At 39.5% G+C, this 19,628-nt stretch overlaps 2 protein-coding genes across 2 annotated transcripts; one reads left to right on the forward strand and one right to left on the reverse strand.

Moving 5' to 3' along the window:
- The first annotated feature begins 583 nt into the window (after nucleotides 1-583).
- Nucleotides 584-5,486, forward strand: LOC120457745 (integrin beta-nu). Its single transcript, XM_039645244.2, has 6 exons — nucleotides 584-831; nucleotides 895-971; nucleotides 1,190-1,376; nucleotides 3,101-3,851; nucleotides 3,942-4,137; nucleotides 4,221-5,486. Exons 1-6 carry the CDS (start codon nucleotides 732-734, stop codon nucleotides 5,319-5,321), a joined length of 2,412 nt encoding a protein of 803 aa, XP_039501178.2. The 5' UTR covers nucleotides 584-731; the 3' UTR covers nucleotides 5,322-5,486.
- Nucleotides 5,487-5,971: 485 nt separating this feature from the next.
- Nucleotides 5,972-18,761, reverse strand: LOC120457746 (estradiol 17-beta-dehydrogenase 11). The gene is made up of 8 exons (XM_044006772.1): nucleotides 17,936-18,761; nucleotides 10,617-10,770; nucleotides 10,424-10,548; nucleotides 8,067-8,177; nucleotides 7,867-7,992; nucleotides 7,687-7,808; nucleotides 7,493-7,609; nucleotides 5,972-6,341 (listed from the first exon to the last, which is right to left on the reverse strand). The coding sequence occupies exons 1-8, from the start codon at nucleotides 18,143-18,145 to the stop codon at nucleotides 6,107-6,109; spliced, it is 1,200 nt and encodes a 399-aa protein (XP_043862707.1). The 5' UTR covers nucleotides 18,146-18,761; the 3' UTR covers nucleotides 5,972-6,106.
- Nucleotides 18,762-19,628: the final 867 nt, after the last annotated feature.

Below are 19,628 nucleotides of genomic sequence, written 5' to 3' on the forward strand. Positions count from 1 at the left end.
TACTCCATGGGATTTTAAAATAGGGCTATATTCTTAATTATACTTGGAGAGGAGTTGCAATTTAAGAAACAGAATACCTTCACTTTAACTGTTCGTTAAACTATTTTATTTTTGTATATATGAAACTGTTGTTCATTATTTTATTTAAGTTAAAATAAATTTGTTTTGGCTTATGTTAGTATTTTCGCTCCCTTACCATATCTGTTAGCTACAAAACTGACGGCTCCACATATTTGAAGTACAGATATTTAATTTAATCTGTGCCTCTAAATGGAAGCTAGTCGGTTAATTATTTCTGGAGGAATGGAGTTTTAAAAACAGCTACTTATAAATATATATCACGTTTTATTTATGGTTTTGGTTGACACTAAAATAATAGAAGAAAATTATTACTTTCCAAACACAAATATTTTATAGTTTTTTTGTTTTATTAAATGAAATGTAGAGTGACTAAGACAACAAATGAAAGTGATTTGTTTTCATTTATTATGACTTATTACAAACATTCCTTCTCTTAAAAGTGTAATTTATACTAATCAATATATTTTCCCAATAGCTTCTCACGAATTTTTATCACGCTCACTTGATAAGATAGCACATACATACAATATCACAAAAAAAAGAGCGGAGCAATTTGTCGCCCTTCGTAGTAAACAAATATTAGTTACGCTGGACTTCAAAGGCCGAACGGTCGCTTGCTTCCTTTGCAAAAATAATATTAGTACAGCGATATGAAAATGACGGGCAGATCCCTGGGCAGAAAGGCGTTCTTGTGGATATGTATGGTTTTCCTAATGGGAAGGATCTCTCACTCGGATGCGGATTCAATTGGTTTGTTAACCGGCTATCTTTAGCCTTACATAACGGATTTGTTATCGCAACTCCCTCACGCAGACGATCAATGCAGGCACGCGGACAGCTGCGAAAGATGTTTATCCACTCATCTGGAATGCGCTTGGTGCACGGACAAGGTGAGTGCGAACGAGATGACAGTGGTAACAAAAATAAATAGTAACAAAACAGGCAAAGTTGCGTACTAAAAAGTAGGTAACAAATAGCCAAAACTTCGATGAATCAGATTGGTAGTAGGAATTAATCAAATTGTAATCAATAAAATAAGTGCCAAAATATGGCAGAACTATTGTCATCCTTGCGATCTCAATCATTATATTATTTGGGTTTCTTTCAGGAATACCAAGTGGGATATCGCTGTCTCACTCGCCGGCAACTACTTATCTACAATTGCAGTGACCCGGATATATACGAGAACCAGCCGGTCCTAGATGTCCTTCAGGATAGGCCCCTAAAGGACTACGAAACCAGAGATCAGGCGGTTCAAGTGACACCCCAGCGGGCATACCTTAAGTTGGTGAAAGGTGTGTGTTTGGATTATTATTTTATATTGCTTTTCTTATCTTATCATATGTGTGTCACCGTGTGGCTAAGCCTCTCTCTTTCCCTCTAACACGTTATTATACCCATTACTCGTAGAGTAAAAGGGTATTCTAGGTTCGTCGAATAGTATGTAACAGGCAGAAGGGAGCGTTTCCGACCTTATAAAGTGTATATTTTTTTATCAAGTTCGTCTGTCCGTCCGTATAAGCGTCGAGATCTCAGGATGTATTAGGTTACACAGTTTCCGGAGACATAGACACAGCGCTAATTTGTGTTGCCACGGCCATCTAACGCCCACAAACCGTTCAAAACTACCACGCCCACACTTTTGACAAATATTTTGATATTTTTTCATTATTTTCTTAGTCTTGTAAATTTTTCTCAATTTTCCACGCCCACTCTAACGCCCACAATCCGCCAAATTTCTCCTTCGCACTTCCACTAGCTGACTAACGAGTATCAGATAGTCGGGGCTCGACCATAGCGTTCTCTCTTGTTTTTCTCTATCGAGTGGGTCACTCTTTTATTTCTCTCCCACCACTTCGTATTTGCTTTGCCGATTTGTTCCACATCATTTTGTGTACAACATTTTGTTTTGTGTACGCGCTTTGCTTATCAGCACCTTGTGGTTTTCACATCTTGTTATAGTTGTACTATTTGGCGTGGGAATGCCGTTCTATCCCCCCCTTTCTCTCCCCCATTTTTGTCACTCACTGGTCATAGTTCATTGAACCCACTTTATAAGTATTGTGATCCCTGGAATCGCAGGACTATCATTTGTTCCGGTGTTGATATGATCGAGCAAAAATGAATCATGGAAAGGGATTTTAATAAATAGATCACGTTTTCACGACCGGTAAATAATATTTCAATGAGTGGAGCACGATCAATTGTGTCGATTCGGATATGCTTAACTGCATTTATTTTCAGTCTAACGAATTCACACATTCTTTATTTATAATTAACTAAATTCTCCTTAAAATCAGATAAACACAAAGCAATTTTTCATTATATTAAAATATTTGCAGTTTGAAACCTGTTTTTGGGGTAATTGTTTAAAGCATATTGACTTAGCTAGCACTATTATTCCACAGTATCAATAATGACGTTGCGTATATCTCAATTGATGTGGTGTTGAGTTGTCTTCATTGAGTCGCATTTTAATGTCTGTCAATAATTTTGTTTCTCCAAGAGCTTATTAACCAATTTAACAGCCATTAGCATCACTTGAGTAGAAATCTGACTACGCTAAGAGGTACTGGAAGCCCTGTTATTGAGTAAAAACGGTGTTATACGGAAGTCGGTTAATTGCATGCTTAAGGATTACAAGGAAGCCAAACATTTATCCTGGGTGTGAACTGGCTCAAGTGGTAATCAATGGTTACAAAGCACTAGTGGATTGCACAGCGAAAATAAGCTTGCACAAAGATGTATCAATATGGATCTACAACGAAAAATAATTCATTTCTTTTAAATATTAATATAACTTAATAGAGCATGAAGGGCTTTAAAATGTAACTGCTTAGAGTCCAGAACAAATGCATAAATACTTAATATAAAGAGGGACAATTTCTCTCACTGCAAAAATCCAATGGGTGCGGAATATGCAGGAGACTGGTTTCACATAAAACAGCTCATAAACAAGGTGGCTTTTCAGGTGCATAATAAACCGATCTATTACCTTTTATTCCTTTTTGTCCCGCAGGAAACACGCAAAGAATCAAGCTGAGCTATAGAACTGCACGCAACAATCCACTTGATTTGTACGTATTGATGGATCTAACCTGGACAATGAGGGATGACAAGGAAACCCTGGAGGAGTTGGGAGCCCAACTCAGTCAGACGCTAAAAAACTTAACAGGAAACTATAGACTGGGATTCGGTTCCTTCGCGGATAAGCCAACGGTACCCATGATTCTGCCACAGCATAGGGAAAATCCGTGTGCTGCGGAGCGGGCCAAGTGTGAACCAACCTACGGATATAGACATCAGTTATCGCTAACCGACGATATCCCAGCATTTACCTCGGCTGTGGCAAACAGCAAGATCACTGGAAACCTGGATAACCTCGAAGGCGGCTTGGACGCTCTAATGCAGGTTATAGTGTGCACCACGGAAATCGGCTGGAAGGAACAAGCTCGGAAAGTGGTGATCTTAGTAACCGATGGCTTTATGCATTTAGCGGGAGACGGGCTTCTAGCAGGTATTATCCAGCGCAATGATAAGCAGTGTCATCTGAATACAGCAGGTGAATACACGGGCTCATTGGACTACGACTACCCCTCGCTGGAAGAAATATATCGGGAGTTGCTTCGCCGCAAGATAAATGTAATCTTTGCTGTCACCAAAGAGGTGGTAAGCAGCTATAGGGAACTCAGTGCCCTAATGAAGGAAATCAGCTATGTGGATATCCTGAGTGCTGATTCCTCTAATATATTAGAACTAATCAAAAAGAGGTGAGTTAGGGTGTGGTGTGGCCCATTAATTTATATATCCTCGTATACTGCTTTTCTAAGATCCTAGATCTCACTTTTTCTAACTTTCAGCTATGAGAGTCTGATTACACGCACTCAGTTTGCCGATAATAGTCCGGACTTTATTGACATGGCATACTATACGGATTGTGGTGGACAGTTTCCCAGTTTGCAAAAACGGAATTACTGCTATAATGTCAGTCTGGGCAAGCAAATTGATTTTTTCGTGGACGTCACCCTCAAGAAATATCCCGATAATCAGGATTATGTAAGACTAAGTCTACTACTATTTAAATTGATGGATTTCTTTTTAGATTTGTTATTTTATAGTACACTATCTTTTAATTTCAGAGCCACAAAATCCGTGTAGAGGAAACCTCCTTGAGCGAGTACATGGATTTGGATGTAGAGCTTCAGCGACCGTGTCCTTGCCAGGAAACTCCAGATCCGACTAACGAGGAAGGCCGTTTCCTATGCGATTATAAGGGCTTTTTGTACTGCGGAATGTGCAAATGCGACGAGGGGTGGACTGGAACCTATTGCACCTGTCCCACGGATGCCACAAATGTCACCAGCAATGAAGCTCTGCTCCAGAAATGCCGTCAACCGTTTTCGGATAAATCCACTTCCGAATTGGTTTGCTCCAATCACGGAGACTGTGACTGTGGCACTTGCCTGTGTGATCCTGGATATAAGGGTCCCTTTTGCGAGTGTCGCGAATGCGTGGACTGCGATGAAAAGCTGGCAGATTGTTTCTGCGGCCAATGCGTTTGCAAATACGGATGGTCGGGAACCAAATGCAACTGCGATGGGGACACCGATGCTTGTGTGGGCCCCACGGGCGAAATATGTTCGGAAAGGGGCACCTGCGAGTGCGAAGAGTGTCACTGTGAGGAGCCGTATTTGGGAAAATTCTGTGAAACTGATCCAGAAAAGGACAACAAACTGTGTTTGTTCTATGAGCCCTGTGTTACCTGCCTGATAGAACAAAAACAGGGAATGGGCGCTTGCGAAAACTTAACTGATATATGCAGTAGCTTGGATAGACAAGAAACCTATCCGTACAACTTTGTCCACGAGTTGGATCCCGAGCAGGATCAATGTTTGGTGAGACTGGTGAACAAACATGGCATCCAATGTGACAGCTTCTTCGCCTATCAGGTCATCGACCACTCAAACTTCTTGACCATCCAAGCAGTTGATTGCGAGCCCGTGGATTACGTGGCTATTGTGGGTTATATATCGGCATTTACTCTGCTGGCTGGACTTTTGATCATTTTCCTAGTTCTGTGGTGCATTCGAGCTAAGGATGCTAGGGAATATGCCAAGTTTGAGGAAGATCAGAAGAATAGTGTCCGACAGGAGAATCCCCTTTACAGAGATCCTGTAGGAAGATATGAAGTGCCCAAGGCACTAAGTGTTAAGTATGATGAGAATCCTTTCGCAAGTTAACTCGAAACTCGTTGTTTAAAAGTTATTAGGTTACACTGGTTGCCCTTCTTTTCGTCTTAAAATTTGAGTCATAATTTTTAAGCTCTTTTTATGAGAATTGCGAGTTGACAAAAACATTAAGTGTTTATTAAGAAGTATTAAAAAGCCTATATATAAAAATGCCAATGAACGTCATTTCTTTCAATTCCAAGGCTAGTCACAACAATAGCACTTTAAGGTTTATGTTTTTATTTCATATATTTAGAACTTAAATTTGTTTTTATACATACAAAATACATGAATTCGTTCAATAATTTGTGTACATCTAAGCTAAATGAAAATTATTATAGCTATATAACGAGCAAAAGTGTAACAAAGGTGGAATTCTGTTTTCAAATTGGACAACACCTTTTAGCAAAAGGCTTTAATTGTATTCACATTAATACAAAAATAATGGCTTAAGACTTTGTTTACAATAATCCGGCTGGGGAGGATTGTTTAAATTAAATGATGACTACTGGCAAATTGAAAATGCAAAACATAATCCTAACTTAAGAGGCTTTACAAAAATACAATTCGATTAATTAAGGCTAAACGTGTTCCCCTTCAATCTACTTTAACTAAATGTAATATCACTAGATTCGTAGCTTAGATTAAGTATTGGTTCCTCGCAGTCAAAACGCCAACAACTCGAAATTCAATTACACATGCTCGTAACTCCACGCTCATAAAATGCACACGACGTTGGAAAAAGAATAATGTGAGCAAACAACTGCAGTGGATGGTGTGCTCTTGGTCTTGGGCGCTTAAAGGACTCGCTCCCCCAGCGACGGCGTCCTTTGGATGAGCATGGAGGGTGGCTTAGCCGGCAGGGTAACGCTACTTAGCTCAGCATCCAGAGCGGCAATATCGGCGGCCGTCGACTTGGAACTGGAGTTCAGCGGTACGGCGGGCACGGCTATGGAGCTGGGCAGACCGTGGGGGGAGGCGTCGGGCACCAGGCGCTTCAGCAAGCCACCCACGCAGCCCCAGGGGAAGGTCCTGCGAAAATACAAGGAGGATGGATGAGTAAAGGTGGGCCCAGGCAAAGGTAAACATTGTGCATTATTTAGGCAAAACACATTAAAGCGAGGCCATTAGGCATGGTAATGTGGACGGGGTGCGCTATGATTTGGTGTTGGGGGTTACCTACACTTGTCTAAGGCTTTTATTTTGCTTGACTAAAGAAAACAATGGCAAAAATTGAAATTTGTTTCGAATATTTTTACAGCATTTTACTGCTTTGATATTGCTATATAAGTTGTACTTTAAGTAAACAACACATTTCACAAATATAACTGGCCTGAAGTGAATATTTTTTGGCAGTGTGCTGGATGAGCGAGCACTCCCGCTTGGGTCTGCATTTTATCAAATTTTTGTATGAGGTAAATTGCGATGTGGTTACGCTTTTAAATAGTACATATGTATATGTAAATACTTTAAGGTTTTATTAAGCTTTGGAATGATACCTATGATACAGCAAATTATGACATTGAATGGAACAAGTTCTTGTTCCTTCCAATTATTTGTTTTTTACAAAATATTGTGCAGCTTTTGTATTAATTCAAATTATGTGATTTTCCATGACGAAATAGGGCCCATCATTAAATCAAAACAACACAAAAGAAAAGTGCGAAGGAGAGTCATTAACACTGACAGTTTTTAGCGTTTTGTTATGGGCGTTAGAGTGGGCGTGGCAACTTGGGTCAACAAACTTGTGCTGCAACTATGGCTCTGGTTTGTTGGTCTACTGGCTGAATCTCAACTTTTTAGCTTTTGTAGTTCCTGAGATCTCGACGTTCATACGGACGGACATGGCCAGTTCGACTCGGCTATTGATCCTGATAAATAATATATATACTTTATACGCTTCCTTTAGCATGACGCATACTTTTCAACGAATCTGGTATATCCTTTAATTCTACAAGTAACGGGTATAATTAGCTGCAACACCTGCACCCTTTCGCACTACCGCATTTGTCTTATTTTCCCCTTGACAGGGAACACGACCATTAAATAAACTCAAATTAAAATATTCAAGTCAAGCTTTTACCATTAGGGGCCTACAAGCACCATACAACCATTATAGCGCCTAATTAAGTGCAGCAAATTACAATTATTAGGCTGGGGCGAAAGTTCATTTGTTTACATACCACTTGAAGGAGAGGAGGACCTTCAGGAAACCGGGAATGACGGCCAGTTTCTCGTTCTTCCTGATGGCCGTAATGACACGATCGGCCACATCGTTGGGATTCAGTGTGGGGACCCATCTGCAATCATTTACCCAGTCAAAACGTCAGTTATGGTGAATGGAGGTCGGGATCGGGAAGGTGGCTTTGGTACTCACCTGGCATTCACGTCGTCGAACATGCCAGTGGCCTGGATGAAGAAGGGGCAGATGCAGGTGGTTCGGATGTTCGTATGTCCAAGGACTTCCAGCTCCAGCCTCAAAGCCTCATCAAAGCCAACCTGTAATTATCGGTAACTCAGGAGGGGAATCGCAGGGGCGAAAATAAAGCACACTCACCGCTGCGAATTTACTCGCACAGTAATCGACCAATTTGCTAATGCCCACATGGCCGGCCAGCGAGGCGATCGTGGCAATGTGTCCTCGATCATTCTCAATCATTTTGGGCAGAAACGCTTTTGTCGTCTGCAACATTGAAACACCGGCGTTAGCATCCACATTCTGGGCACAACGTGGTTTTATGGACGTCGACGACTTACCCAAAAGTGTGCCATGACATTCACATTGAACGATCTCTCGATCAGATGGTCAGGTGTATCCAAAAGGTGCAGTCCAGATACAACGCCCGCATTGTTGATTAGCAGAGTAATCTGCAATGTAACCGAAAAATTACAAATTTTTATGTGGAATGTTGCAGCGACGAAAGCATTATACGAATGCTTCTAAATTATACGAATTGAGTACACTATAAGATTAATGGAAAATCGTTATCTGTTAGCATTGCAACATGCCTAAAGTCGAAAAATATTTTATTCTCGACTTATTGATAAGTTACACTGGTAAACGCCTTGAAGGTGTGCCTAAGACATTCGCTGTGGTCGGTTCATAAATTATTTGGTTTACGACCTGCCCAAGAAAATAAATTTCGAAGGTAGTTTTTCCAGTTTTATTGATTTTTCAAGTTAGACTTATTTTGTAAGATTCGATCTTCAGTTTTGTCACTTTGTTTATTAAAGTTTCCCTGCAATTTCCTCGAAATCACTTAATTTGCCAAAAATGAAATCCTTCTAATGACAGCCAACGATAATGTCGAGCATGTCAAGGTCTAAATGCGAATAATGTAAGATGCTTGAAAACTTAAATAACAACCATAACTCACTTTGTCCCCCTGGAAACTATCCGATTACAGCTGGTGGTTAAATAAGTTAACAACAAGTGCACAACAATGATCCGATTTGAGGGCGAGTTCAAGTGCAAGTGGTGTGTGGGGCAGGGGCAGGTCATACATTGCGTATGAGCGATTTTAAATTTGCCCCGCTGGAACCGGCAAAAACATTTAACGAGGCGTGCATTAAGCAAAAGCAACAACAACAGTGGCGGACCATTAAACCAAACAACAACATCGCCAGGCCATTAAAAAATATTAAATGTAATATTTCAGAGGGCTTCGAGCAATAGTAAAACTGAGAAGAATACAACATCAGATTTGAAACCTAAAAAAAGACAGCAAAAAGCAACGCGTCATCTGCATAACGCATGACTTACAAAGCAGTTAAATTTTGTTTCGCTTTTTTTGTGGCCGCAGCTTTTATCTTTATTTAGTTTTTGTAACTTTCAGGTTCAGCGATGTTGCCGCTGTAATTATATAACTCTTTCAAAATGATTGCTTTGCTTTTTTAGCCTTTTAATGTTCTTGCTGCTTGCTTTTATGCTTGTCTTTCTGACATCATTTTAACCTCTTTTCTATCGTTTTTCCTTTAGCTGTAATTTAAGCAAATAATTTGGGGGTTTTGGCAGTTCAGTACACTTTGGAAATTGACCTGGACATGCATGATAAATACCCTAATGATGGCATTTTGTGCTTGTGACAGCAGCTAAAGAGCAATTAACTGAAATTTATGTTTATAATTGGAGAATTTTGGGTAAATATTGCTTACTTCCAATTGAAAGTGATTCTAGGCGGGGAAGTACAGCTTCTACAGCTAAAATAACCAAGATCATAATATAAATTTGGAGCTATCACCTACAAAAAGCTAATTAACATATTTTGTCTAATTACTCTCTCCAATCCATAGTTTATGAACTTTCTCAACCATGATGACTCACCATGCCTATTATATGTGAAGAGTGTTCTAATTGAGGGAACAAAGGTAAAAATAACAAACCATTTCAATAATTAGCAAGTAGTTTGATTAAAATATCGTCGCGAAAAGTCGCAAGAGCTTAACCGAAAATGTGAGGATTACTTTGAATATCTCTCACTTGCATGACTGCAAAGCCTGAAACTGCCCCAGATTGTGATAAATGAGCAGATCGAATGCGAAATGGCAACCAGTTTGTAGAAGACCGGATTGGACTCGGCTTCTGCATTTTCGCCGCCGTTTGTGTAATGTGCAACAATTTCTCAAGGTTGCCGCAACGATGACGATGCGCTCATGCATACAAATTTTCTTCTCTCCGCCCTGACTTCGGCTTAAATTTATGACATGAATATGCATAAATGTGTTGCTACGGGGTGTGGCAGCCACTGTTGCAAGTCTTGGATGGTGCCGGCTTACATGTGTTCCGCGCTCCCAAGAAGAAGCCTGAGTTCTGGCCAGCATATCAGCCATTAAACGCCCCTTAGCAAACAATTATATGACATCTAGTCTGATGCCACATTAGGCGCTCGACTGTAAACAGCAATTACTGGACTTTTATGCTTCAATTCCCGCACGCACTTCCCGACTTTCGCCCTGAGTCGAAATATATGGACAATTCGATATTCGAGAGATAACCTGGACAAATTAAATGTTTTCCTACTCGAATATCGAATATTTATTGTATTCCAAAGCCAATTAAAATAAAGTATTTCTGAAAATGGCCAAATAATCAAGTCAAACCACGCCGTACTTACATCACCGACTTCGTCTCTGATGACATCTGCTGCCTTGTAGACCTCCTCTTTTTTGGATATATCGACCACATAGCCCTTGCAATAGCCACCCGCATCTTGGACAATTTGGACGGTTTCCGCAATACCTGCAAGAAACGAATTATGATGAAATTATTTGAAGACCCCCCGAAAATCGCGTGATCCAAAGACTTACCCTTCTTGTTTATGTCCCAGATAACGACCTTGGTTCCCATTTTTCCCAGTCTCTCAGCTAGAAGGCGTCCAAGGCCGTTGCCACCACCTGTGATCAGTGCAATGTCTGTGTTGAGCTCCTTTTCGGGATAGCCGAAGGCAATGTAGTAAATATCCTGGAAGAGACGAAATATGAATTTAATTAGAGGAGCGCTATTTGGCATTAATTTTCAAAAGAAGTTAATTAAATAGCAATTTGGCGAGGCTTCCATGGAACACCTTTGTCTGATATGGTTCATTGGATTTTTATCTTTCGTGTGTAAGAAATCATATGTATGTATGTATATGTATCCTTTACTATACATTCCATAAGATTACAAAGGATGCTGAGGTGATCTACTACGTTTGGGAATTGTATACTTTAAATTGCTTATATTGATAACGTATGATATATTTTTAATGAACAGATAGTATTATAACTCAAATTCATAAAGAATACATACCAAATTCAATAATGTTTATTGATTGCAAGGGCTATCTATGATTGTCTAAACAAATCTAAGGACATTTTAAAAAATATGTTCATCTATAAATTCCCATTTAACATAATATTTCTATCTTCCGATTTTACGCTATGCAAATGAGTTCGTCGCCTGAGTCTTTTGTTTTCTCGTCTCATTCATTTGCCTTATTCATGTATGTACATGTCTCTCTGCACAACAAACCCGATACGAGTCACGCGTATGCGAATAGAGACAAATTCAAAGTTAACACAATACCCAAAGGAAGCCCAAACAAAGTGTAAGATTGTAGACAACTTTTGCCACTTGGCATCTGCGTGTTAATAGACCGCTTTGCTGCCTTGGAAAACCTATTGAAGACGGCAGTGGGCGAGGCGAGTAGTTCACTTAAACTGGCCCGCAATTAATTGATATACATATGTAGGTAGTCCAACAAATTTGGTGAGCAAAAAGACGAAAGACTTTATGCACTCGATTAGTGTCAATAAACTGTTAAAATTTATGACCATCGCGCCTCCTGTGCGGCCGTACAAAAATGGCTGGAAAGGGAGAGACAAAACAAAAGATTGAGGCGACGAACTTAATATTTTACATGTTGCACGGTAGCACTTTCTGGGCTGCACGCGGGGGCACCCCATAAATTTTCATGCCACACGCGAACTTGCCGCCAGCTATCCAGCCCATCCGCTCAGGGCACCTGGTTTCCTGGGCTGGTGCTTTTGCACCTGAGACGGAACCCGTGTTCGAGCCCGGTCCGGCAAGCGTGTCCAATTATTTTGACATTAACAATGAATGTGTCGCAACTTTGTGGCTTTATATACTCTCAAATTATGGGGTCACTACTGATATATATGTAGAGCCCGACAAAATAAATTTCACCGAATAATTATATTTTAATTAATGGAGTTTCCAGTTTTGAGTACTACGATCAAAAGTACAGTAGAATATAAGTAATATTAGCTTGGAAATTTAATAAGCAGCAATTCGCTTATATCACTTAATATCCATCACTTAATATTATTGAATTTTATCTCTTATAATGATTTCACTTGATAAATGTTACATTTGGATTGTTTGTACTCCAGGTAGTGCACATGAAGTGCTTTTATAAATATGTCTAAGCAAATGCAAGAGTAAATGGCTTTCGGTGTATAGAAAGTAAAAATCTCCCCTTTATTTCTTTATTGCAAATGTTTTCCTGTCTGCCCGAAAAATGTTATCATAAATTATACAAAAATTAATCAAAGGCAACTTGTTACCAGTGTCTTGTGCAGGCTAAAGTCGCTGACAACTATGATGATGAGTTGTTTTTGGCCCTTTTCTTTTCATGCTACTGTTGTCAGCTCGTTGACAGAAATTTTGTCACATAATTCAACAGGCAATGTGCTCTTTTCCCGTCTCAACTCAAATAACAAGGACAGGAAGCGCGCAATTATAATTTATACATAATGCGATAATCAACATAATAGGCGCAGCGTATTCTTTTTATGTTGTGCTGTGGCATAAGAAGACAGAAGTATGCAAATTGAAATCAAATTAAGTGGACAAGAATGATGCGCGAGATCACGGAAATTTTTCGAGACTTTTATTCAACAAATGTAAATTTTGCAGACAAGTTTCAAAAATTGGCCGTGTCATTTGAGAATTTTTTAGTCTGCTGTAACTATTTCCCCGACATAAAACCTGCCGAGTCAACACACCATCCATTCAGTTGGGTTTATTGGTCCCGCAGCTTTTGACGCTAGTTTTTGTCTGTCTTTTGATTCTCTGGTGATTGTCAAGGTCCAACGCTTCGACCTTTGTAACACACGGAAGGCCACAAAATCGGATCGATCTTGGATGAATTGATGTTTATTTGATTTACTTGCGTTAACTGATTGGAAATTTTTCAAAGGTCTTTGCCATTTAAAAAATGATTAATGGTTTTTTTATTTGTAACGGAAACTTGAATATTATTGGCCGAGAAAATTATCGATGCATTTGATCATTATATAGTCGCTATAAAGACTGGAAAATTGCTTACATTTGAAGGTTTTCTTCTTGGTTTCTATATTTTGAATTGCAATTTATTATTTTTAAGTTCTTATAGTTTCGAAGGCTAAGTTATTTGATTTGACTTTTATTGAAACGCTGCAACCAACATAACTAGTACTAGCAAGCAAATCTCCATAATTAACCCCAGTTGCACAAATGAAAAAATGTTTTGCTCATTAGAGCTGTTTAAACATTAATTAACACGAATCTTCCCCCTTCGCTAGCTTTGGAATTCTCTCATGTCTGGGAATTGCGAAAATCTTGCATAATATATGCAAACTAAATGCCAAACGTATGATCTGCGGATTGGAGACTCCTTTCGCGCGCAGACTTCTAAGGCGCTAAGCCGGCTTGGCTGTTTCCATTCCCGCCATCTTCATTACCATCATCATTTGTGGTAGCTTTGCTCTTAGCCAGTAATCAAATGTTTGCAGACAAAAGCAAATGGACAAACTTGTTTCGCTCTCTCAGTTTTTCGGTACCAAGAGAATTGCGAAAATATCAACAAGCCGAGTCGCCGAAGTCTGGTTAACATGGTTAATGTGGTTAACGTGGTTCTAGAGCCGGCCGAAAGTGAAACCGAATACCTCAAACTTGCGGCCTCTTGCTCAACCCCAAAAGCTTGATACCGAACACAGTCGCACCTGCTGTCACCGAATTGGCTCAAATTTTGCCCATTTGCTGTGAGTCGGGAGAAAAACTCAAAGTGGCTTTGAGTGCACTTTGTGCGAATGAGCCAAACAAAAGACTTAAGGCACGAACTTGCCACAAAACATTGTAAGCGCCAATGCAATGTTGCCAATGCACAAGTAACTGGCAGACGTCGACTGCTAGACCGCCTCTTTGCTGACCTTCTTCGCCGAATCGCTTAAAACCGAGACACCAACAGTTGCAATAAAAATAAAAAGCAAAACAGCAACAGTAGGCGCATCGAAGGTTCGGTTTGCCTAACCTAAAATACCCTACCAATTGCCAACCAAATAGTTTAAAAAATAAAAAAAACAAATAAATAATAAGAGTTAGTCAAATAGTATTAAGATTTTCAACTGTACGGATATGAGAGAAGGAATAGACATTCCCGATTTTGTGTTTCCTCAAATAATTCAATTTCTTTTATTTTAAAAATGTTCCCTATTGCATATAAGAAAATTAAAAATGTACATAGTTCAAAATTAAAGTTTAATAATTTTACAGAGACCCCTTATTTATTTATCCAAACAATAAAGTACGATACCACCAACAAAGTGCAAAGGCATCAGAAAATAATACTAAACCTGAAATTGAACCCCTCGGACAACAAATGCATTAAGCTGTAGTAGCATTGTGTATTGCATTTGAATCGAGTAGTCTGCACTCCCCTCCCCTCATACACTTGAACGCTTTCAGCCTGTCTGACCAATTGGCCAATGATTTTGCACTTTAATTTTTGTTTGCTCATGTCTGGCTTCTCATCGCTGTTTTGCTTTTTTTGCACTGTTTGCTGCTTTTAGATGGCTGTCATCGGTTGCCGGTACGGCCTTCAATGGTGATTTTCATTTATAGATTTGTGAAAAATTAGCATCATAATAAAGGTTTCTAGCAGTGTATTTGCCTAAGAGGCACGCGCTCATAAATCGCACAATCGAGTTCTGTGCGATCTCGGTTACTGCCACCTGTGAATTGAGTGACTGGAGTCGTAATTTGTCTGCAAAAGCGGATATTTGCCAAGTCGAACTCAGCTGCAACGGATATGTCGAGTGATTAGCTCGAAGTACATTTATTTTAAGACAGTAACTCGTGGTGTCATTTTCTATTCTGGTAAAATTAGTGCTATTTCGGGTGATAAGCATTCACTTGTATTGCAAAAGTTTCATTGCAGTATAAGTATAAAAGATACGATTAAAAGAACATAGGCATGGAGTAGAACATATAAAATTATAACATTTTTATTTCGTCTTATATAAAAAAATTATAACTATTCCTAAAAAGTGCAAATGGATTGCAATTAATAAAAGTGTGTCAAAATATTACTTAAAATTACTTTTAAAAAAATAATTTACTTCCTCACATAATTTTAAAGTGATTGTTGGTGATATACGATGGCCTGTCAGACAGTTTCTTTTCTGTTTCTTGTCTCGAACACATATTACACCCGCCCCGTAACCCATTTTTCAGGCTGGCACACACACTGGCAACCGTAAATCAGTCGAAAGCACAAGGCCGCTTGCGGGTTATGAACCTGCAACCAGCCCGGTCTCTAAGCCAACAAACGACTTGCGGCTAGCACGGCTTGCGAAGAGGCGAGCTCAGGCAACGGCAACCCATCCAGTAGTATGATATTGTGTTTAGCTATTAGCCTTTCGGGGGCCGCAAACACTTTCAGTTTCGATTGCGTTCGCGTTTGCAACGCACACACAAGAGCCAACGAATGCCCGCGAAATTGCGGTGGCTGTTGTAGTTACCACAAATACAACGCGATATGTGTGTGGATGTGTGGGTCTTGCGGCTAGCTAATAAAAACAGGCTCCCCAAGTGGCCAGCACCACCACCACGAGCCGGCAAAATGCAAAAGTTGAACTAGGTCAACAAGCCAAATGCTGCCGCGCAGTTGACAGCAACTTCGGCAGCGCGCAGTAAATCTGCTGAATTGGCTCTCATTACAGGCCCAAACACTCGGAGAAACAAGGCCCGAAATGGTCAAGAATACAAATATTGCTTACTGTAAGCATTTTTCAGGAGATGTGTAATTGAATACAAGTACTAAATTAGACTCATCTAAAACTCATCGGAACTAACATAAAAATTGGTACTTCAAATCCAAATTTAGTTGAGTTGATAATGCCAGGTTAAAAGTTCTAAGTTTTTCATTTTTTGATCATGCCTAGTTTATAGATAAAATTAAACGGAATATCCTAAGATGTTGTTAAAGTAATTTTATAACTGTGTACCAGAGCGCACATAACTTCGCCTCTCATTCCATCGCGTAGGTGGAACTTCCAGCTCAAGTTTGTTGCCCAAGTCTTTTGTTAAATGCATGCCAGCAATGCGTCGACATAAATCGGGGTACTTATGCTCCATGGGTATTTGCCCAGTAACCGATTGTTAATTCAATCACAACAATAGGCGTGCAATTTGCACATCTGCCAACTATCATCGACGAACAAGTCAAGCGGATAACGTTTAGAATCATCATTTAAGCGTTTACTAAATCTGTGAATTAACCTGCTAATTCATTTGTCTTTCTGAGTCGCCGATTTTGCATATCGCCGGTTGGCATGCTAATGTCAACAGTTTCAACTCGTCTCTATTTTTATGGCCCTCTCCCATGCAGCTGAGGAATACCGATGGAACTGGCTATTGTGCCACACATATATAACGATCATATCTAACTAACCCCTGGCTACGAAAAGGTTTTTTTCCCCCTTTTTTACGGTAAAGTGAAAATATAATCACCGCAAACCTAGGCTTGCGTAATAAAATTGAAATTGCTTTATCGTCTTTTATTTTTGGTTATTTAAAAAGCACTTTACGTGTCAGGGTGTTAGTTTGAACCCGATACGGGTCTGGGCCCAATTTTAAAATTCCAGCGATCTTTGGCGCCTATGAGTTGGTTTATTGTCTCGAACGGCCTAATAATATTTTCGGTTGTAGTTCTCAGAGCTTGCACCCTTATTTAACTGTGTAAATCTATTAGACATGTGACCAATCCCGCTTTTAAAATTCAGATTGTTTTTTAGATAGGTTTTTATTAATTATAGCTGCCTGGCAACGCAATTAAAGTAAATTGGCAGCTTGCTTTTGCTAAGGGTAAGTTTATGATTAATTTGTATAATTTTTTCTGATTTTTAAATATTGAGTAATAAAGGTTCTTCGTTAAACGTCTAACTCCTGTTCATATTTTCTGACCATAGCTTATCTTTATTTAATCAATTAATATGTTAATACATGGACATGATAACTCAATTCCTAACTGGTTCCGGCAATCCATTCCCTCCCCGATGGCATCTCGAATGCCAAAATTCGCAAGTCAAAATAAATTATCGTTTACGGTCTGGTTTTACATCATCTCGGGCAGTCCCTAAATCACCAGTACCCCCCTCTCGGATCCAGAGATACGATCTGAAAACTTGTCTCCGCTGGATCTTAATGCCTTAAATCTCTTTCACGGTTCCAATTAAACGCCACACGTGCTGCCATCCGCAATGCCCATTACCTTTGGCCATATATCACACACATCACATCCTTTCCGCTGCTAATTAAATAAGTTAATCGCAACCGCTGATTATTTTTTTCAGCCATGCGATCGCCAGACTTTCAATTCCAAGTTAAATTCTCGCCAAATACGTTGACACATTTGACCGAGTGCCGAAGGTAAAATGCGTTTGCTAAATCGCACAATGCTGCTAATCAACCAAAGTCAACGCGAAGGTAAATTATTCTTCAAGCGGAGGAAGCAATTGAGTCTTAGCAATCGCTCAACCATTTTTATTAAACTGCTTTAAACAAAAGTGAGAAGGTCTCGGGCATACAGCACTTCGAGCGACAATATGGTCTTTCATTTGATCGCTCAAAAATTAGGAACCTTTTGTTTATGGCTATTTTTTATTTGCTGATAATTAAAGCTTAAGCAAATTTTAGCTTTGCTTAATTAAATCAAAACGCAAGGAAGGTCAAAGGCAACTTTTTTATGGTATTGTTAATTTAAAGTTTCGTGATATTTTTTGTATTGTTTCGAATTTGAATTACAACAGCCCTGCAACATTGGTAGTCCCTTATCAAGTCGATATATCTAACATTCAATACTTGCCTGCAGGATGTATCCAATGCAGCAGATGATGAACCATGCCACGTCCGCAAAGGCATCCCAGCTATTCCACAGGACTTGGCGCCAGGCGTCCGTAGCAGGATCGCCTGCCTCCTTTTTAGGGTGGACCACGCCGTTGGCATTGGGGTGGGCGTGTCCGTTGGCCAGGACTTGCGCGTTCTCGACGGGGTGCTCGTTGTTATTTTTCTCCATTTTTACGCAGACTGGCACGGGACTTGCTCGATTCGACTATGATCTGTTTAGATTTCGTGGAGTTAATCACACTTCGCTTAAACACAGGTTTTCTATTTAATTAGCTTTTGATTTATGTAATTTCTCGTTGTTTTTGCCCGTTAATCTAAATGCGGACGAAACACAACCGCAAGCAACAGACGCGATATTAATTTGGATTTGTTTTGAGTTTGTTTCGTGAGGAATTGCGCTTTTGTATCTTTGCTTATTCCGTATTTAGTTTGGATCTGGGGACTTTGCCTGATTTTGTCGGAATTTTCGGCACTGCACGTCCGCTCTCGTGAGCGTAGCAAACGAATTTGAACGTTGTGGGCTCGAAAGGAATGAATTTCGACTTCTTATTTTGGCGCGCTATTGGATATATCGCCGGCGTCGACGTCGACGCCGACTGCGCTGCGCTGCGCTGCTTACCGCTCTCCGCTCGAGCGAAGCCGCGCTTGTGACGTCATCGAGCTTGAACCGCAGCTTCGGCTGGGATTATAGTATTTTATAAGTTTTTTGTTTTTTTTTGTTTTGCTCGCGGTTTGGTTCTTTTGCTGCTTTGGGCTGCGCTTCGCCTTAGGCTTGTTATTTATTTCCCTATTTCGCTTTTTGTGTAATTGTTTAAAATAATTAAGATTTATGTTTCTATGTATTTTTCATAAATTTATCACGCGCCGCTAAAAGGGTCGGCATAAACACGGCTAATTAGCGTTATGAAACACCGAAGATAAATTGTTATAAAAAGTCTGTAAAAGTGCATTAGCACCTGAAATTTTTACACCTCCCACGTGGCTCATTATATGGACGAAATGACCCACGTTTTCCAATACTAAAATTTAATTAAATGGAGTAACTAAGAATTACTGCACTTGATTTTTGGTTTACAAATTGCCTAATTAAAATTTATTTATAAAATCATATCACTTGCCCAATGGACTGCGATGCACTATGTGCATCTGACTTATTTTGATTCTAACGAAATGTCTACAACGGAATGCTTGGATGAGGAATCAGCTTACAAAATTTAGACTTAGGTATTTAAAATATGTAATACACCAGCAGAATGCCTTTAGAATGACTTCAAATATTGTTAATTTACTTATCACTCCAAACTTTCCTAAAAACACATATAAGTTGGTTTATTTTAAATAGATAAATACGCAAATTATCAGTAATGATAATTTAAAAATTTTTTGCAGTTGATATAAAAATATCGCAATAACTTATCATTAAACTACAAAATACTACCGATACTTTCCCCTCAAATCCCGCCATATTTTATTTTACTTTATTTGCGCTTTGGATGAAAGTCGACTTAAGCCAACTTATATCCTCTTTCCTTGTTGTCAACATCGCAATGCACTTTGTGCTCTCTTTCCTTTTCATTCCTTGTGTTCCTTTCCCCTTCTTCTACGCACACATACAAAGCCACGAAGTTTGATTTGGTCTCTTGCTGTTTTCT

Source organism: Drosophila santomea, unplaced genomic scaffold (assembly GCF_016746245.2).
Source record: "Drosophila santomea strain STO CAGO 1482 unplaced genomic scaffold, Prin_Dsan_1.1 Segkk79_quiver_pilon_misjoin1_scaf, whole genome shotgun sequence".
NCBI classification, from domain to species: Eukaryota; Metazoa; Arthropoda; class Insecta; order Diptera; family Drosophilidae; genus Drosophila; species Drosophila santomea.

Excerpts from the sequence above, each read along its gene's own strand:
- LOC120457745 (XM_039645244.2), top strand. The coding sequence starts at position 732 with ATGAAAATGACGGGCAGATCCCTGGGCAGAAAGGCGTTCTTGTGGATA. Across the intron at positions 3,852-3,941 it reads TTAGAACTAATCAAAAAGAG|CTATGAGAGTCTGATTACAC; the intron begins GTGAGTTAGGGT and ends TCTAACTTTCAG. Across the intron at positions 4,138-4,220 it reads ATCCCGATAATCAGGATTAT|AGCCACAAAATCCGTGTAGA; the intron begins GTAAGACTAAGT and ends TTTTAATTTCAG.
- LOC120457746 (XM_044006772.1), bottom strand. The coding sequence starts at position 18,145 with ATGGAGAAAAATAACAACGAGCACCCCGTCGAGAACGCGCAAGTCCTG. Across the intron at positions 10,549-10,616 it reads CTGGGACATAAACAAGAAGG|GTATTGCGGAAACCGTCCAA; the intron begins GTAAGTCTTTGG and ends CGTTTCTTGCAG. Across the intron at positions 6,342-7,492 it reads GTCCTCCTCTCCTTCAAGTG|GACCTTCCCCTGGGGCTGCG; the intron begins GTATGTAAACAA and ends GTATTTTCGCAG.